The 18747-nt window shown below is 38.6% G+C and overlaps 1 protein-coding gene across 3 annotated transcripts in view; it reads left to right on the top strand.

The window, feature by feature from the left end:
• PAWR (pro-apoptotic WT1 regulator) overlaps positions 1 to 18747 on the top strand; it is a 77452-nt gene that overhangs the window by 38264 nt on the left and 20441 nt on the right. For all 3 annotated transcript variants that reach the window (XM_034063227.1, XM_034063225.1, XM_034063226.1), the window contains exon 3: positions 1375 to 1503. In XM_034063227.1, coding sequence (XP_033919118.1) covers positions 1375 to 1503 — 129 coding nt within the window. The remainder of the gene's footprint in view (positions 1 to 1374; positions 1504 to 18747) is intronic.

The following is an 18747-nucleotide window of genomic DNA, read 5'->3' as shown; positions in this document are numbered from 1 at the left end:
TGTTGACTTTATTATGTCCACTTTTGGAAGCATACCTTTCTAGTTTGTCAGTTTCCTAGCAGTTGTAGCACCATAGTGTTTACTTGGGAGCAGCTAAAGCTAGTTTTTTATATGTTAGTGCTATTTTTAGGTAGTAAAAAACACTGTGTTTCTTTTTTAAAAAATACTGTGTTTCAGCATCTCATTATATGATTTTGCCATTAGTTTTGTGTCCTATGATAAGAGGATGGAGGAGATAATCAGTATCTAAGCCTCAGAATAGTGATTTTGGGTTTTGTGCATTAGAAACTTCCATTGAAATGATTTGATATTTATCTTTGTTCTCTTGTAGCTCTGTTCTTTGTTTATCAAGCTATTTTACATTAATCTAGAAAGATTTTGCTGATGTTTGAGAATGGTTAGGTCCCTGTGTTTTTGTGGCTAGGTCTCAACACACCTCATTCTTTAATGTGGAGTGCTGGCAAACAGCTTGTTATGTTGTGGTCATTTAGAGCTTATGTCTAATTCGAGTTGGTTTTGTAAACATGAGATCCTATTTTGTTAATTTCTTTTTTATTTATGTAAATCTGTGCATGTTAAATTAATAGACCAGTCTAGACATAGCTGACTTAGTCTAAAGCTGATTGGGTCCTCCCTCACATTTTTACGGGGCCCTCAGCATGTCTTTGTCATGGCTGTCTCTCACCTGTAAGCAGTCAGTGCTTTAGTAACTTAATCCTTTTGAATCAAGCATTACAGCAAATCTAGTATGAAACATTTCTGTTGAAGAGTCAAAATGTTATATCTCATTCTTAGTAATTGATGACTGTCCACATAATTTAAAAATTATTAATTTCTAATGGTAAACTTTAAAAGAAAAAATGGAAAATGAAGATAGCAAAATTAAGATGAATGATTGAGACTTACACTTCAGTCTCAGCAGATGCCACTGTCAAAACAGGTCAGCTGGTGAATGAAGAGTATAATAAACTTTCTCCCTTCTCAATACTTCCTCAGAGTCTTTTATGTAGAGGTAAAACTATTGCTTACGATAAGTGGTATTCCATTCAAATGGAAGCAGTCTCAAGTATAGTCCAAGCTCTTGCTCAGAGCAGGATTAGCACTGAACTTGGACAACATTGCCTAAAGCTTTGTCAAGTTGGATCTTGATTTGATTGTTCTTCATTTTTGTATTAAGAGAATGTTAGTTATCAAACTTTGTTCTTGGAGATATGAGTATCTGTGGAAAGAAAAGTGTTTAAGCAATTAAACTTTTCTGAAATATGAAATTGATCTTTGAAAATATGAATTGATGTGTGAATTTTGTGAAGCACAGGAAGCATTGTGGAGCATGAATACAAAGACTGCTTTATAACAGAATATTTTTGGTTTTAGAGCCTTGATGAATATGAAGATGATGAAGCAGGGCAGAAGGAGCGAAAGAAGGAAGATGCTATTACCCAACAGAATACAATACAAAATGAGAGTTCCAGTGCAGATACCCCTGGCTCATACTTATTACAGGTGAGATATTAACACTTGTTCACTCGAACACTTTACTCACTTTTAAAACTTGTACTGCTACTTTCTTTGTACTTCTTCGTAACAGTAGATTATACCTATATGAAAACAAACTTGAAGTTAAGGAGTTGTCAAAGCTCAAAGTACTGAGACCTGGCTCTGACAACAGAATCCTCTATTTCTGTAGCAGCTTTGAAGATATGGTGTTGATGTTCACCATAGAACTTATTCTTTAGTGAAAGTAAGAGAAATCTGAAGATTGAAGTGAAAAAATGCTCACAGGTCTAGAATATTCAGTTAATTGGATGTAGAGTTTTCAAATCAGGACTCAATTTCCTAATTTATTTATTGTCAATTAACAAACTTCTAATTGCTGATTCTGGGATTGAAAAAAACATGTGCACTCTTAGGAAAAACACTTCTTCCATCTGTGAAATCTCTTTTCCCTTTTTTGTTCTCCAGTCCCCTTGCCACAGGTTACATTCAGTCCTGCAGCACCCCCCTCTATCAAAACATTGCCAGTTACACCCGTCACACCTCTCCTATATACCATACTAACTGTGGCAAATGTCTTTTTTTTTTCATGTCCGTAGTCTCCTTAGACAGTCTTGTTTCTCTGTTGTTTATCTAACAGCACGTGCAAACCTGGTGTTACACATTGAGGCCATCCAGCTCTGCCTGATGACTCTTAACAGAGGCAATAGCACATGCATGGAGCAAAAAATATACGAACAGAACAAGTACATGGTGATAGTTCTCAAACCACCCATGACCAGAGGGGGCATCACTGAATTTAGTGGGTCTGGATGCCCTTTCACTCATAAGTTTTACCTAGTCTTTCATATGCTTGTAGATGCAGTTAACACTCAGAAGAGTCTTCATTACTACAGCTTAATTACCTGGAATGTGAAGAATAGTCTCCTTTTGTTTAAGTTGAATGTGGCATATGCCATCTGTTTCCATATGATTTCACCAAGGTGTCCTAGTGGAAGACATGGGGAACAATTGCTTCCTCTTTATGTGACTGAGTGCAGCAGGGAGAGAGAGCATGGCCCCTCTCAGCTGCATTGTCTCAAACCTGAAGAATTCTGCTTTATGTAGTTGTTTCTTCTACAGGAGACACTCAGTAACACAGTCTACTTTTTCCAGTTTGACTGTTTTACTTGAGATCAGAAAACAGACCAGAAGAGTTCAGAACAGCATGCAGGTGTAGAGTGATTTAATGATGTTTTTTGTTTTGTTCTGTTTCTTTCCTGATGATTCCCAATATATGCCTATTTGTCTGCTGAGCACCAAGTTTACTGTTTTTGTTGTGTGTGTCTAGCCTAACTTAAGAGTTCGGGGTTATCTGTTAGTGATAATGCATATGTAAATTTAGAAGTATATTTACCTTTTGTCTTGCTTTGTGCTCATGTACACTAAATTTCATCTCCTGTTTCACCTCCCAGCGACTCCCAATAGCGAAATCCTGCATATTTTCAGTTGACCCTCATCTCTGTTCTAAATAGCATCTGTGGACATTTCCTCCCCCAGTATACTTGAAAACTGAAGTCCCAGAAGGGGTTCCCATGCAATGCTTATGAGTACTGAAAACTAACCATCACGGTCCACCATTGTTTCCTGTCTTTTCACCAGTGATTTATTCACAGAAGGACTTTAGATCTTAATCTATATTTATCATAATTTCTTGAAGTCTTGAAAGGGAATATCTTTTTGAAGTGCAGTAGGTTATCAACCAACTTGCTCTTCTGGACATTTTTTACTTAAAGTAACTGTTTTGTAAATGCCCTGGTGACTTTTCCACACTATCTCTTATATACTCACTTATTCTGTAATTGTTTTAGACTTACTAGTGCCACTTTATTCAAGTATGAATGTCAGGCTTACTGGTCTATAGTTCTCTGGTCTGCTTCAGAATCTTCTTAGAGATGATTACATTAACCACTTGTACTAGAGCAGATTTAAGAGGTTATATGTGATCTTGAGTAGTTTAGCTATTACATTTTTTAGTAACATCAATAGTTTCTTTAAAGCTTGAGAAGTAAATACCTTCTCAATCTGTCAGTTAGCTTTTCTTTTTTATTATTTTGTTAATTTGTTTCTAAGCTCTACCAGTGCTCCTGTTTGAAAAAAACCCTTTGAATCTTCCATGAAGAAGGTTTGTGATGTGAGACCCGTACCATGCTTTTTCATGGTGAACACCAACAAAAATACTTCTGCAGAGAAGCCGTCTCTGAGTATGCCTCTTCTAACTTGATCTATTGTCTTTGCAGCTTGTTTGGCAGGATTCTTCATTCTCAAATGTTTTTATGCTTTCTCCAAGTTGTTTGATAGACTCTTTCTTATTGTTTTCCCTGTTTTCACTTTTTCAGCAACTCTTGCAGAAGTTGCCACTTTTAGTTTCCCCTGGTGGTATTATTATATAATGCTTTGGCTATATTCCCATGCCCCCTTTTTTTTCATCCATATTTCCTATTCTTCTTGACTAGCAATCTCAGTTTCTGTTTACCAGACTGCCTGTATTAATTGTCTCCTATGCTGTTCCAAGTTTGTCACCTCCATATTCAAACAGGCACTACTTCTTTGTTGACAGAGCACAGCAGGGGTGTCCTGTCACTGACAATACAGAAGAGAGTCCCAGGCCTCAGATCTGGCAAAGACCCAGGGTGGCACATGTACAGAACAGATGGAACTGTAGAAAGTTGTAGCTGCTAAGACTTAATCAGTTTATTACTGACTCTGTCAACTTGCCTTTTATTAGAAGACTTACAGCTTGCCCAATTTGAACAGAATTTGACAGCAGTATTATTTCGGCTTTGATGACTTAGTTTGCTTTTGATTCTACTCTGTGCAAGTCAAGCCTAATTCTGTTCTTAAAAGTTGACTTTGTTTTAGATCTAAGAATTCAGTCAGTTCTATTTGCCATTGACCAATATTTGTTCTAGTTCTGTCTACTAAGCAAAGAAAAAAAACCACATTTCTGTAGGAAGATGTTTTCACTGATCTGTCTTTTCTGTTACCATTTTATGAAATTTGTAAATATATAGTTACTGTGACTATGGTAAACAAGACAGTAAATGTTAACTTCATGTTTGATGGCCAAATATGTTAGTGAATAATATTTTATTTCCAGCCCTTAACCTGATCTTTCAGTTCTGACACTGTCAGAAGTTGTTCTTCTCCTTCTCATAAGCAAAACATATTTTTTGAAAACTGTGGCTGAAGTCCTTGATCCAAAGCACAGAGATACGAGAGCTGTTAAACCAGAGCTGAGAGTACTTTCCCTGAAGCAGAACTATTTGGCTGAAATGAGCTTCTCAATTTTTTGCATTGAAAGTATGGAAGATGATAGGTCTGGCAACAGTACAAACACTGAGAAACAATTACAGGCAGAACTGTCACTTAACTTTAACAAAAGATGGGGTGGAAAGACACACCTCACCAGGTGAATCAACACTAAATCCGCTCCCAGACACAGGTGTTATATCTGACTTCAACTCCCTTGCTTGATCTTCCTCCTACACTTTTATGCTGCAGTGTTGAGTGGTTCTCAGTTTGTGAAACTGAGTCGCAGTGCTGTGGGCTACTTATGTGTATGGGGATGCACACTGAAAGTAAAAAGTTATATGTTATAAAGCCTGGAACTCTTATAGATTAAATAAAAAAAAAGAAGACAAGCATAAAGCTACTACTTTTAAGTTACTAACTTCTTGGAAGTCTCTTAGAGGACTTGCTGAGTTCCAGCACATGGAGAAATGCTGCTATAGCGCTAATTCTCAGAAAACTCTCACCAAAACTGCCATAAGCAAGGCCTTTGCTTTGCACCAAAGCATTCAGGTTGTGCTGATACCCTGGCCACTTACCTCCTGAAATTTGTTGTTAGGGGAATATTTTAGGAGACCACATGCACAAATATGTACCCTTGTTGGTGTAATTGTGTGGCAGTAGGGTTAACACAACTTTTGTGTCATTACAGAAGTGATACCTGAGTATGATATCATGTTGTGGTGTGTTACTTTATGATGTTCTTGGAGAGCAAATTGGGAAGGACGAGATGATAAATCCAAAGCCAACATAAAACCTTGCAGGGAGAGACACTTGTGTAGGTCCTTCATCCCTTTAAGCCTTCATACTGCAACTGCTGTTTTTCTGGAAATTATGCCGTAATCACACAGAAGGATCATTCTCAGTATCTTGGAAGGAGTTTGAGATCCTTTGCTTCCTGTTATATTTGGTTCCTTTCTGCTAGCATTTTGTTTCAAAGTTGTAGTGTCTGTGAATGGTAGTTGCTGTGCTTTGGACTGTCTGAACACACTGCAAAAAATTTCATTGGCTGTGAACAATTTCACATAACTGTACGATATGGGGATAGTTGAGTAAAAGAGTATTGGCAAAAACGCCAAGAAACAAGATATTTGAGATTTGGGCTGAATCCTTTCCTCTCGCTGGCAAACTTGGACCAAGCATGTTAGAATTATTTTTGCTACTAACATAACTTGGAAATAGGGATCGATTAGAGAGAGTGGATATATGAATTTTTGTGCCTATGATCATGAAAAGGAAAAGCTCTGAGTCACTTAATGAGGTTCAATTTTTGTGAAATAAATACTCTGAATCCTTCAAATGAAAGGTAATGATTTATAAAAATGAGAACGATTTAGGGTATCTTGCTGTAAAAAGGGAATGCTGATCTTTACTGTTGTTACACAGAAACAAAATTTGTCCAGTGTATTTCTATTAAGAAACTGCACTTCATAACTGTCACTAAAACCAATACGTTTTGTGTCTGGAATGACTGCCCAAGATGTCTCTGTGGTCATCTGCTAGAAACCCGCTTTTGAATTTGTATTGCTGGCATGAAACTGGTAGGGAAATTTTGCTTCTCAACTGTTCTGAAGCCTGAGCCCCCAGTGGGAGACATGGTTCACTCTTTGCTAAACCACAGCAACTGTTTTGCTGTACCTGATTTCATCTCGGATAGTGCAGTGAAGTCCAGGACCTCATTCAAGACCATTGCACACTAGTTAGAAATTGCAGTCATCTTGTTCCAACCATTAATTTGTTTTGTGTACGCAATTGTAATAGACATTTCTTGGAGTTCGCTGCGTTGCTCTCAGATCGTGCAGCAACAAGATATTTAAGAAACTAAGATGTTGAATTTTACCAAATTACTTCATACAAGATATTAGTGAGACATATTTGAAACACGTAAATATCCACACTGAGTGGATATGTCAACAATACCAGACAGATTTGTTAGACAAAAAACTTCACTGGTAGCATGGAACCTTGTCTTTATACTGTATGTTGTATCATGTTTTTGAAATGCATTCAAATTACATGCAATAGGAGACAGGCTAAAGCTTGACCCTAGGACTAAATTCCAGTGGAACTGTTTACCCAAGACAGCAAATGGAGAAGTTGCCTTAGTTTTTAGCTCCCAGTGCTGACTTGCATACATAATAGCATTGCCATGTCTTGAATTGCTCTCTTTCCTCCCTGTAGCAGCAATGCAGGATTTTGTTCTCTGCAAGAACCTAGGTTGGATAATCATTCTGCTAATCATTAGTGTTGAAACTGCCCGTGCCTTTCAAGAATCCATGCTGATTGGAGGTGAGGATAGGATTTAATGTCTACGTATTATACATATTAATCTAATGGTATAATTACAAAATTGTGCCCCTACAGATTGGGTTCATCGTAGCTAACTTCAGTAGTTAGATGTCTGGTGAAGTCACCTAAACTTATTAGCTGACCATTTAGTTGGCTTGTGCGTTTAGTTGTAAGTCATCCAAGAGCCTATGAAAATTGACGGAAAACCACATCTGATCTATTTTTAACCTTTTGCGCTAGAAAAGTTTCACATTCCACCAGAACATTGCAGGCAATTTCTAAAGAGAATGTGGTCCAACTAAGCTCATAGAGAAGTGCTCTGATGCAGTTCTTATTGCTTAAATACCATCCTTTACTTTAGATGTGACCCAGCATGTCATAATTTCCAAAGCCATGATATATGCCGTTGTTACAAAGCTGCAGATGTTTAATAGAGGTGCCTTACAAGATATGCTGAAAGCAGTAGCTGAAGTTGGGAAATAGAAGTCTCCAGGTGACTTCTTAGCTGTGTGACAAACTGTGACGAATGCAGGGAAGTATTATTGCATGTATCTCCATTAGGAAACACGTCTGAAAACCTGCTTGACACAAACTTCCCCAGAGTTTTATACTTGGATCCTATGCCAAGGATATGCTGCCAGATAAGCTTCTCTGCTCACACTCCAGTTTATACTTGTCTATTTTGCATTTCCTGGTTTTCTATGTTGCACAGCAGTGTAATGTCATAAAGCATCATTTTGTAATTACTCTCATTATCCAAAGCATATGGTAATGATGTTCATATCTATTCGTACCTGAACACAAGTTTTTCAAAGATGTTTTGCATCTAGGTTGCAGGTAGGTCTTGTGAAGGAGAACTGTACTTGTGCATTCAGGAGAAACAAATCATCTTTTACAAGAACATTGTCATGATGTTACTTGGTGTTGTGTCCATAGAGAAAATGCAGTTGTGTTACAGGTCATGCCCAAATGTATTAAAGCATGTGCTTTATTTTTTATGCTGTTTTTCTTCAGATATTAGATCAAGGATTATTTTGCATAACAATATGATTATACTACTGGTTGGTTGTGGAGTGTTTTGTGGTTTGTTTTTTTTTCATATAGTAAATAAAATGGGATTAGAATACAGACATATGTGAATTAGGATGAGCTGTGTTTGAGTATATGAAATTGTATGCAATTCTGACCAGTAAAGTTCCAGGACTATAGTATTTGACAGCTAGTTACCAGATACTCAACTTAGGTTTTCTGTTTGCAGATTAAGAACATGATCTACTTTGTACGGATGATATGAAAAGCCATTAGTATTTGCAAAGCACTAAGTAATAATAGTTGATGCAACAGACTTAAGAGGACACTGTATTAGAAGTCTAAAAATGTTCCCATAAAAATGGGTTAAAAAGTATTCAAATTCAATGTTTAAGTGTTAAAAGATCGCTTATTTTTTAAAATGTATTTGCATCTGAAGTCAATCTGCAGCATTTTTACAGTAAGTGACATTGGTTGCAGGGAATTTGCTGCCCTGAACAGTTTGTGACGTGAAACAGGTGCTTCAGCTATTTGACTGCCAAGATTAGTATGGCTTGGGAGACCCAAATTATTCCTGTGATCTGTATAAGAAAGACAGGAACACAGGAATTCCATCTTTTCGTGATCACTTATGATCAAGTCATCACTCAAGTAGTTTCTGGCAATACGGGCATGTTTGAGTATGCTAATAGCAGTAAATCGGGCATGTTGGCCACCTTGTGAAAACCAAGCAAATGCAAAATGCTGAATGCTACTCGGTACTCTTCTTTGTGTTCCATCAAAAAGATCTTGCGCAAGATTGTGTGGTGATGTCAGGAAGGGCAGTATCATGATGCATGTAGATGAGAGAATTTGAGTGGAAGTTTCCGAAGTCAGCAATGTTCTGACCTGTTCTGAGTTGGTTGACTTTGCAGCCTTCATTTTCTTTAAATAATTAAATGTCTGTATTGTTAGACACTGGGAAAAAAAAAACCCCAAACCAAACTAAAACACCACATGTAGTATTTTTTCAATTAATCTGTAAGGTTAGGACTAACAATATTGCATGGTGGTCTTGTTTGGTCCAACTTGAGGCTTTGAATGAATTGTTTTGCAGAAGAGATTGCTACTCTTCAGTTTATATGTGTATGTGTGTTTTTTAATAGAAACTGCATTTTGAAACAGTGGAGTCTGGATTTCTCAGCTGAATAGTCTATGTCTCTGTCAAAATCCCACTCCTCTTATGTGAGCAAATTTAGTGTATGTGTTGCCTATGCATAGTGCTGCTGATGCATGCTTGTTCAGTGCATTTTACATTCCCAAAGAATCTGCACATACTCAGCAAATCTGATTCAACTATATTGTGTGCACTAACACTGTTGCTTTCAGAAAGTGCTTACCAGTGAAATTGCAGTCCCTTTGCCCCTAAGAAATGAGGAAGCTGAGAGCTAGTATTTACCAGTGTGAGACAGAAGGGAAAGTGGGTAGCTGTAAACTCGCTATGAGCCAAATGAAGTTGTTTGGCCAGTGATGTGTGGCCTCAAGGATGCAGGTTGAGTATCCCTACTTTGAGTCACTTGACTCAAAGCAGATTTAGATCAGACATTCTTTACTGTGAGGGTGGTGAGGCACTGGAACAGGTTGCCCAGAGAAGCTGTGGCTGTTTTGTCCTTGGCAGTGTCCAAGGCCAGGTTGGACGGGGCTTTGAGCAACCTTGTCTAATGAAAGGTGTCCCTGCCTATGGCAGGAGGTTGGAATTAGATGATCTTTGTGGTCCCTTCCAACCCAAACTGTTCTAGGATTATGTGACTTCCCTCTTACAGGAAAATAGTACTACATGGTTGTCATAATTTGTCTTCATAAAAACTGATTAAAAAGGTAAATCTTCCAGTTTGTTTGTGGAAGGCATCATCTGTGTCCAGAGGCTCATCATTGTCAGGATAAACTTGATTACCTTTGACAAGCCAACTTTGCTTTTCTTAGAGAAAAGCGTTCATAATTTCATATTTCTAACATCTGTGTTCAGTAAAGTTTAATTTAGAGAATAAGTGGTTCAAGCTTAGAATTTTGTTTCAAGAATGTATTTCACTCCTAGTAAATAAATGTACCCATGAAGTCTTCTATAATTGAATATTTGGTTTTGTGTGCCTGTACACATGTACAACTACTCATTGCAGAACCTGCATGAAAACTAAAACTGTCTCAAGCCTGTATCTGTGGAGGCAAGCCATTGTGGTGGCTTCTTATTCCTGCTTTAGGGTTATGTTTCTGCTCAGGAACTGCAGGGGTTTCAGCACAGCCTGCTTCTCAGGTACTTTCTAAATCCTTCTGCAGACCAAGTGAGAAGCAAAGTGAGTTGTCATTTTTTCCTTGCAGTTTCTCTCAAGTCCAGTTGTGATCTTTCCATTAAGGGCTTTGATTACTTCTGTATTTCTTTAATATCTGCAGATATTAATGCTATGTACTGAGCCTGTATGAGCATTTGTTTTGTTGTCGCACTGTTTGTTTCTTTCACTATTGAGTTCATGAAGCTATACTCCAGAATTGCATAAGCAGGTACATTACTTAGTGGTACCCTTGTTTGGGGCCTTTATATGACTGCAGGGAAAGGAAGCAGTTTCTCAAATTCTCAGCTGTTGTTTTGAGCAGTCAACAGTCAACAGGCCCCATGAAAGACTGGGGACTTTAGAGCAGCCGTTCAGTACCTAAAGGCGGGGGGGGGTGGTGTCTACGAGAAATCTGGAGGGGGACTTTTTACAAGGGTGTGGAGTGACAGGACAAGGGGAATGGCTTTAAACTGACAGAGGGGAGATTTAGGTTAGGTATTAGGAAGAAATTGTTTACTATGAAGGTGGTGAGGCACTGGCACAGGTTGCCCAGAGAAGCTGTGGCTGCCCCATCCCTGGCAGTGTTCAAGGCCAGGTTGGAAAGGACTTGAAGCAACCTGGTCTAGTGCAAGGTGTCCCTGGCCATGGCAGGGGGTTGGAATTAGATGATCTTTGTGGTCCTTTCCAACCCAAACTGTTCTATGGTTCTATGATTGTTTTCTGTCCAAGAGTTTCTTTTTTTGGACTGACATCAGTTCTTAACTCAGTTAACTGAATGCTGGTTTGAGAAGATTGTTTCACCTCTGAAAGAATCCATATGGAAATTCTAATCAGCTGTCAACATGGTGATGTTGGTTGAAGTAGGTGTCTCCTCCCAGGCTTCTCAAAAAATTTCTTGGGTGTTGAGGGAAGGGGTAGCTACAAGTTTATTGAAAAAGGAAGAGTTTCCTACCATATCTGCTTGTACAAATAGATGATACAGCCTGAGTGACACAAAAAGTTTTCTGCAAGGTATGGTAATACTGCTTATTCCTGCACTTTCCTGCTATTCTGTTCTAGAGAGAGTATTTTAGTTAATACTGCTTTCATGCCAGGAACAAGTCTGAAGCCTAGATAACAAAGTTATAAATACTTGCAGGATGTGTACAGAGGGGGAGGACACTCTTCCGCAAGAACCTACGTGGACCAAGGGGATCCTTGCTGAATGTTTTTGTGCAAGATGTGCAATATTTTGTGCAGACAGCTTGCTCACTGTTGCAGAAAGAGGAGCAGAGATTTATACACTTCTGCAGAAACAGACGACATAGCAATAGGAGTCAAACATTTTTATAGAGCACGGAGCATACATTCATTTTACTCATAGTAAGGAGGGTATCAGTAGTAGTGACTTGGATGTGCTTGTGTGTGTAGAAGCTGCATATGGCAGTTCTGTAGTGGTGTGAGGATGGGGGAGCGAGGAAGCCTCCTTGGCTGCATCCTTGTAGTCTGGTGTAATTAATGTGATGGCTGAGGAAGGAGGAGGAATCTGGAATTCAGAGTTGTTTGCTGGAGGTAGTCTGACTAAGTTTATACTGCTAAAAAGAGCAAGACCTGGGTGCGAGCTCAACTGCTGCCCTGCTGATAAGAGCTTTTGGCTTAATTATTACCAAGGTTTTCTGGTGTGGTTTTGGTTCATGCTACCTAGTGCTCTCTTGCATCATACCTGGTGACTGTTTGAAGAATAATGTGCCAGGAACCAGTCCTTGCATGTGGCGCAAACATTGCAGCACCAGGTCTGGCTGCCTGTGTAGTGCTGCGAGGACATGGCTAGCATTTGCTAGCTGAGACACAGCTGTATGACCTTAATCCACACGCTGGGCTGTGCATCGCAGATCTAGGTTTCATGTTATGAAAACAGCACTGCTTTGGGCTGTAGTTCAAGCATTGCATGACTTCAGATACTTTTGACTGGGGAGAAACCCCAAATTATTATTTCTTAGGGACATTACGTGGAACATGGAGGAGACCCTCCAAGAAGTGCTTTAGAGTATGGATGTGGTGACTGTGTTATTTGGCTTTGGAGCCACAGAGTAGTCTCTGGCTTGTAAGCCTTCATTTACTCATTTGTTAGTAGAAGCTGTCAGACCCATTTTGCTGGTATACTCGCCTCTCTTTTCTTTACTTGGAACCAGTACCTCGTAGAGGTTGGAGGACAGTTCATTGTTTCAAACTGCTTCCACTGAAGAAGCTGGTTTTATCACTGGATATGTTTCTAGTACAAAGTGTGCAAACCAAGAAGCAGCTTGGCTTTCTAACTGAGGTTGAAAAAGCTTTAATGCTGTGTAAAATACAACATAAATTCCATTGAAAAGAATCTTGGGAAATCATATTTTGTCTGTATGTGTAGACACAGGGTAGTGTGTTGTGAAGGACTGTGCACATACAGCTCTGTGAGAGAAGGACTCTCACATATAGCAGGTTTCTATACTTAACACTTGCTGTAAAGTACTTCAGCACGTTCTGTTTGTGTTTTCACTGTTGTCATCTCTGCTGTGGGTGTCATTCCATGACAGCTCTTCTGTGACTTGAAATCCTAGAATCACAGGATCATTTGAGTTGGAAATGACCTTTAAGAATTGACACTAATTCCTTAATTTCTGTAAGCTGTAAAGATTTATGTCCATCTGAATTCTGTCTTGTTTTAAAATGCTCTCCTGTTTCAGTGTTAAATTTTATGTTATAGATCCCGTGCTTTTTGCTTATGTGTTGAAGGTGGTTCCTCAGGGTTTCTGGCAACATATCCTTTATTTTCTTATGACTGACACATTGAATTTGGGAGCTTTGTTCAAGTATTTCCAAGCTCCCTTTCTTTTCTGGGAATCTTAGGAAGCCTACATTTTCAGTCGATGCCTATTCAACACTAATCCATGAGGTTCATATGTTGGATATAATCATTGTCTGATGATTTTGCCAGGCCTGCTCTGTCAGTGAGTCACTTGAGATCTAGTCAGGTTTTGTCAGCCTCACCTGATCTTCGTAGGTTTTGAGTGCCTGACTGCTTGTCCTGAACCCTTGTTCTTTGGCATCAAATGTTGCTTGGGTGTAGAAATTGAGGATCCCGAATAAGGGAAAAAATCTGTTCATGTATTTTAGTGAGTATTTAAATTTTCCTTATTTTTGGGAGCTGTTTTCTTGTCAATGACATGTGACTTCCCTGAGGGAAGTCCTAAGATAAACCTACTTGGTTTACCTTAGGTGTTCCTTTAATCTGTCACGTAATGTCTGTGACGGATTTCTTCATAGGTAGGAATTGAAGATATTTAACTTCTTGTGAGATGTCGGATTTGTTTCCCTAGCCATTTGTGCAGTGTTTCTTTGTGGCCTCCTGGCTCTATGTAAACAGAGAGATGAGTCACAGCTCCTTTGCCTTCACAGGAAAAATACTTATTGCTTTCACCCAAGCATTTTGGCCATGTCTAAGTTAGTTCTTGTCTGAAGTCTTTATTAATTATGTATTAAGATGAAGCTGTAGAAAAAAAAAATGTTAAGGTTCACTTCAGTGAACAGAAGTAAGGACACTTAATTTTTCCCCAACTGAAATATTTTTTTCTGGTCTGTGGTTCTCCTTTCCCCTCCCTTTTCCACCACTCCTTTGGGGTTTAGTTCACTACATGTCCTGATCGCTAGCTAGAAATAAAGTATTCACAGAATCATAGAATGGTTTGGGTTGGAAAGGATCATCCAGTTCCAACCTCCCTGCCATAGCCAGAAACACCTTTGTTCTACTCAGCCAGGTTTCTCAAAGCCCCTTCCAATCTGGCCTTGAACACTTCCAAGTGTGGGGCCTCCACAGCTTCCCTGGGCAGCCTGTGCCATTGCCTCACCAGCCTCATAGTGGAAGATTTCTTTCTTAATGTCCAGTCCTAATCTACCCTCTCTCAGTTTAAAGCCATTCCCCCTTGTCCTATCACTATGCCCTTGTAGAAAGTCCCTTTCCAGATTTCTTATAGACCCCTTTTAGGTACTGGAAGCTGCTCTAAGGTCTTGCCAGAGCCTTCTCTTTTCCAGGCTGAACAAGCCCAACTCTCTCAGCCTGTCTTCATAGGAGAGGTGTTCCAGCCCTCTGATCATCTTCATGGCCCTTCTCTGGACCTGCTCAAGCAGGTCCAAGCCCTTCTCATATTGGAGGCTCCAGAGCTGAACGCAGTACTGCAGTTGAGGTCTCATGAGAGCAGAGTAGAGGAGTGAAGTCACATGACCTGCTGGTCATGCTTCTTTTTGATGTCTCCTTTTTTTCTGAGCAAATTCTAATCTGTAATCATTAATTTGGTTTATTTTGCTTTACTAGTTACAAGTAACAATTTTGAAACCTGTAGGACATTGTAAACTTACTATAGTTTTACTTATATCGCATGCGTATGTTTGTCAGTGAACAGGAAAACAATATGCTACAATATTATCAAAAGAAAGTATTTTATGAAAATACATGTAAGTATGTAACATAACACATAAGTTTGTAACCTGTATATTGGCCAAGAAGTAGCCCCAAAAGTTAGGCATTAGATTTAATTCATACTGCTTTTCAGGCAAAGAGCCACCATGAACTTATGTATTCTAATGAGTTTTTCTTCATACAAAACATTTCTACATTTTTAACTGTGGAATCATGTAAGAGCAGATAAAACCCCTTATGTTACAATTTTTAAGTTATATTACCATTATATGAAATTAGTCTGGTCTAAAATTGTGCCACAGTTTAATAATTGTTATACTCAGGTATCATATTTTTTTATTCTTCACAATTGCATGAGTAGTTAATGGTTGGAATAGTTGGATTTTATCCTGTGGCCTAATTAGAGACAGGTAACATATACTACAGAATACATCTGGAAACAGTGCAAATATATTTCAGTAGGTCTGGATATAATGAATGTCTTTGTGGCAGGCTTCTATGTTGCTACCTTGCTGCAGCCTGTCTGGCTGCTCTTCAAGGCACTTTAGTGTCTTTCAACCATGCTTCCCACTCCATGGTGCTCAGAAAAGAGCATCACACCTGTGTCTGCTGGTGTGGTGCCCAGGCAGTCTGTGTGTAGGAACAGTTAATTCACTCTGTAGGAGCCAGGCAAGGCCAGTGCTGAGCCAGAGCTCACAGGTACCCTTGGGTCCTGCCAGATTCTGGGAAAAGGTGTTCTTTGCATGGTTGCCTTCATTGCTCCTGATAGCTAGAAAACCGAAACCAACCTAGGAACAGGCTCTGCACATGTGCATGTTGAATGTGCAGTACTTCAATGTCACTCTGTTCAGATGAAGAGAACTGCAGTTGTTCTCACCTGAGACATCAGTCACCCACAGTCCAGAAACACGCACATATCACAGAGAATTACATGTGTTCATATTTCCATTTTGAAAAGATAAATCTAACGGCTTTTCTACTCAAAGGGTTCATAGTCAAGAGGTAGAAGAGACAGCCTGAAACCTGTTTGAGATGCATGAATTTCATATGGGCTGCAGCAGAAGTCACAGTCAGTTACGGAACTGGCAACTTGTGGTGCTGCTATAATTTATTTTTAGGTTACTCCTTATCTGTAAGGGTGCCTTCTCTTTGGATTTTCTGTTTGGTGTGTGTCTCTCTATGCAGATGTATAATGGTACTTTTAGGTCTTGTTTGTCTGTATCAACTGCATCACATAGAAGAGGTTATTCAGTATTGCTGATCTGGAATTAAGCATCTGAGTGCTACAAGATCAAAATAGTTCTGGCAATTGAATTTTAATCTCCAGAATACAGGAATGTCTTTTTCCCAAAGTTTTATTCTGTTGCATGTTACTCATTGTGGCTTGTTTAAAAAAAAAAATCAGTTGGATTTAAATTGAACAAGGCTCTTTTAAAACGTGTTGGTTTCAACTTGCCAGAGTACAAATCAAAGGAAGATCAAATACGAAAAATTTGGTCAGGATATTTAAGAACAGTAGGTCAGCTTTTGTTTTTGTTTGATCTTACCAGGTTCCTGTTCCAGTTTATTTTGCCACTGATTAATAGGTGGTGATAACTTCATGCTTTCTTAACAGCTTTAGAAAGAAAAAGTTCATTTTTAGAGTAACTGCTTATAAAAGAGATTTATTGAATGAGTAAAGAGTGTTTAAGGTCATCTGTAGGAAATCCACACCAGGAAAAAACATAAAATATAATGAATCTTGGAAATAGATGTAAAATCTTGGCAGCAAGGAGAGTATGGAGAGGGAAAGGAACCTAGAATAGTTTTGAACATATGAGTATTCTAAGTAAAGATCTAGAAAGTGCACTGTTACAAGGGGTGCAAGCAGTAATTGCTGCTTTAAGCTTATTGAAAGCACCTGAGAGTGCTTCTGGAAAGAATGGTTTCTGTGGAAATAATGAGTGGGGTTTTCCCTCACCCTCCCTTTTCTGAGTGGTGATAAGATTTCTATTAGAAGTTGGATTTGTATTGCATTCCATAAAAACCATCTCTAGACATTTCCAAGGTATCTAGAATCAGGAATGGAAGGTAATCTTCATGACACTTGCTTCTGAGCAGTGCGTGCTTTTGGAGAATTTTGATGGAAGGGGAAAGAAGTGCATTTCAACATTCTTTCTCCTACTTTCCACACCTGCACTTATTCCTGGTTTATATTAGGATCAGATTGTCTTTAAATTGTGAAGCATTCAGATGTTGTGTCACTTTCATATCTGAATGAGACTTTGCATGCAGAAGATACGTAACTGGTTTCCTAGGTAATGGCAACATAAAGTTGTACTGAATGTAAGAAGAAAGTAGATGTAGTTACTCGAGGTGTGACTCAAGGAGGAGATTGGAGTTAAATTAATTGGCTGGCTGGAGATAAAATCTACCTGTTCCTTGATATGTAAAAGAGCAGACAGCCCTCCTTCCTCCATGCAGCGATGTTTTATTTCCCACACATTTTCATATTTGTATTGCATATGAAAAAAAATTATTTTGGTGGCCTAATTTAAATAAATTTAACCATGCATATCATTGTGTAGTTGTATCATTGACTACATAATACATATCATTATGCAGTGGTATCATGTCATAATGCTAATATACAGTCAAATTCTAAACCACTTCTATATGTACCAGCGTACTCTAAGAGCCTGGTTTGATCCAGATGATTTGATTTAATTGTTTGCAAAACTTGTAAGTAGTCTTTCAAGGGATTCCAGAGAACCATTTTCCTAGTCCAGCTGACCTCCAGAGTTTGTGCATGTTCAAAAGCATGTTCATTAGTGCATTTTAGCTAGTGGATTTGTAATGGCAGGGTTAGTTTAACATCTGGAAATCTTCGTCAGACACTTGTAAACACAGAGAACTATTTATTTAAAGCCTGATGACCAGCTTGTTTGTATAATCTCTGTATTGGCCATGTGAAGTACCAAGATGAGCCAGGAGCAGAGAGGGGAGTTGGGAAACTTGCTTACATTCTAGTTTGGCAGAAATTTAATTGGTAGTAAATGGTTTCATTAATGGAAATAGTCTCACGTGCCTGTTCTGCACTCATACATTGTCTTGTGCTGCAGGTGTATGTATGTGTTTGGCTCTCTGCTGAATGAGAAGAAGGAGCTCATGTGAATGAGACAAATCTTTGCTGTTTCACCTAGATCACCATGTGTCATGCATTAATACCTGGTTGCATAAACACTTCTGTGGACATGAAAAGGGATCATGACCAATTTTCTGCAGTAGTGCTGACCTATGTCAGCCTGCAGTGTTCTTGAACCACTTGAGGTGGATCAAGAGCAAGACTGCTTGATTATATAATTTGTTTGCAGTAGTATATACTGTTATAAGGTAATGCAAGCTGCCAGGAATCATGTGCAAGAAGTAAAAGTATTTTGAAAGCTGTGTTTTGAGCACTGAATTGAAATGAGGGTGTGATTTCAACCCTGGATGAAGACCTGATGTCTTTGGCAGCATTATTTTTCAACCACTATGAAGGAAACCATTAGCATAACTGTTACGAGTTAGTTCTTTACTGACTGCTTTTCCATTCAGGATTTCCACAGACAATAAAAAGAATTCCTTTTTTAAAGTGAGATATTCTAATAAACTGATCCCTTCATTGTTGCTAAAACATTATTTTGTCAAATCATTTTTATGGTAATTACTATTTTAAACATAGGTTAAAACTCAGAGTGTAAAAATGTTAAATAACATAAGCAAGAGTTGTAAATTAGTATTTATATATGCACCTAATCATCTGCTTTTAGCTTAATTCTTTGCAAAACAGCAATCTTCCTCTTAATTTTCTGCCAACCTCTTCTCCAACAGTGATAGAGGAAATGA

Source organism: Melopsittacus undulatus, chromosome 5 (genome assembly GCF_012275295.1).
Source record: "Melopsittacus undulatus isolate bMelUnd1 chromosome 5, bMelUnd1.mat.Z, whole genome shotgun sequence".
Taxonomy (NCBI): domain Eukaryota; kingdom Metazoa; phylum Chordata; class Aves; order Psittaciformes; family Psittaculidae; genus Melopsittacus; species Melopsittacus undulatus.
Note: the sequence above shows the minus strand (reverse complement) of the source record. Positions and strands in the feature narration are given on the sequence as shown.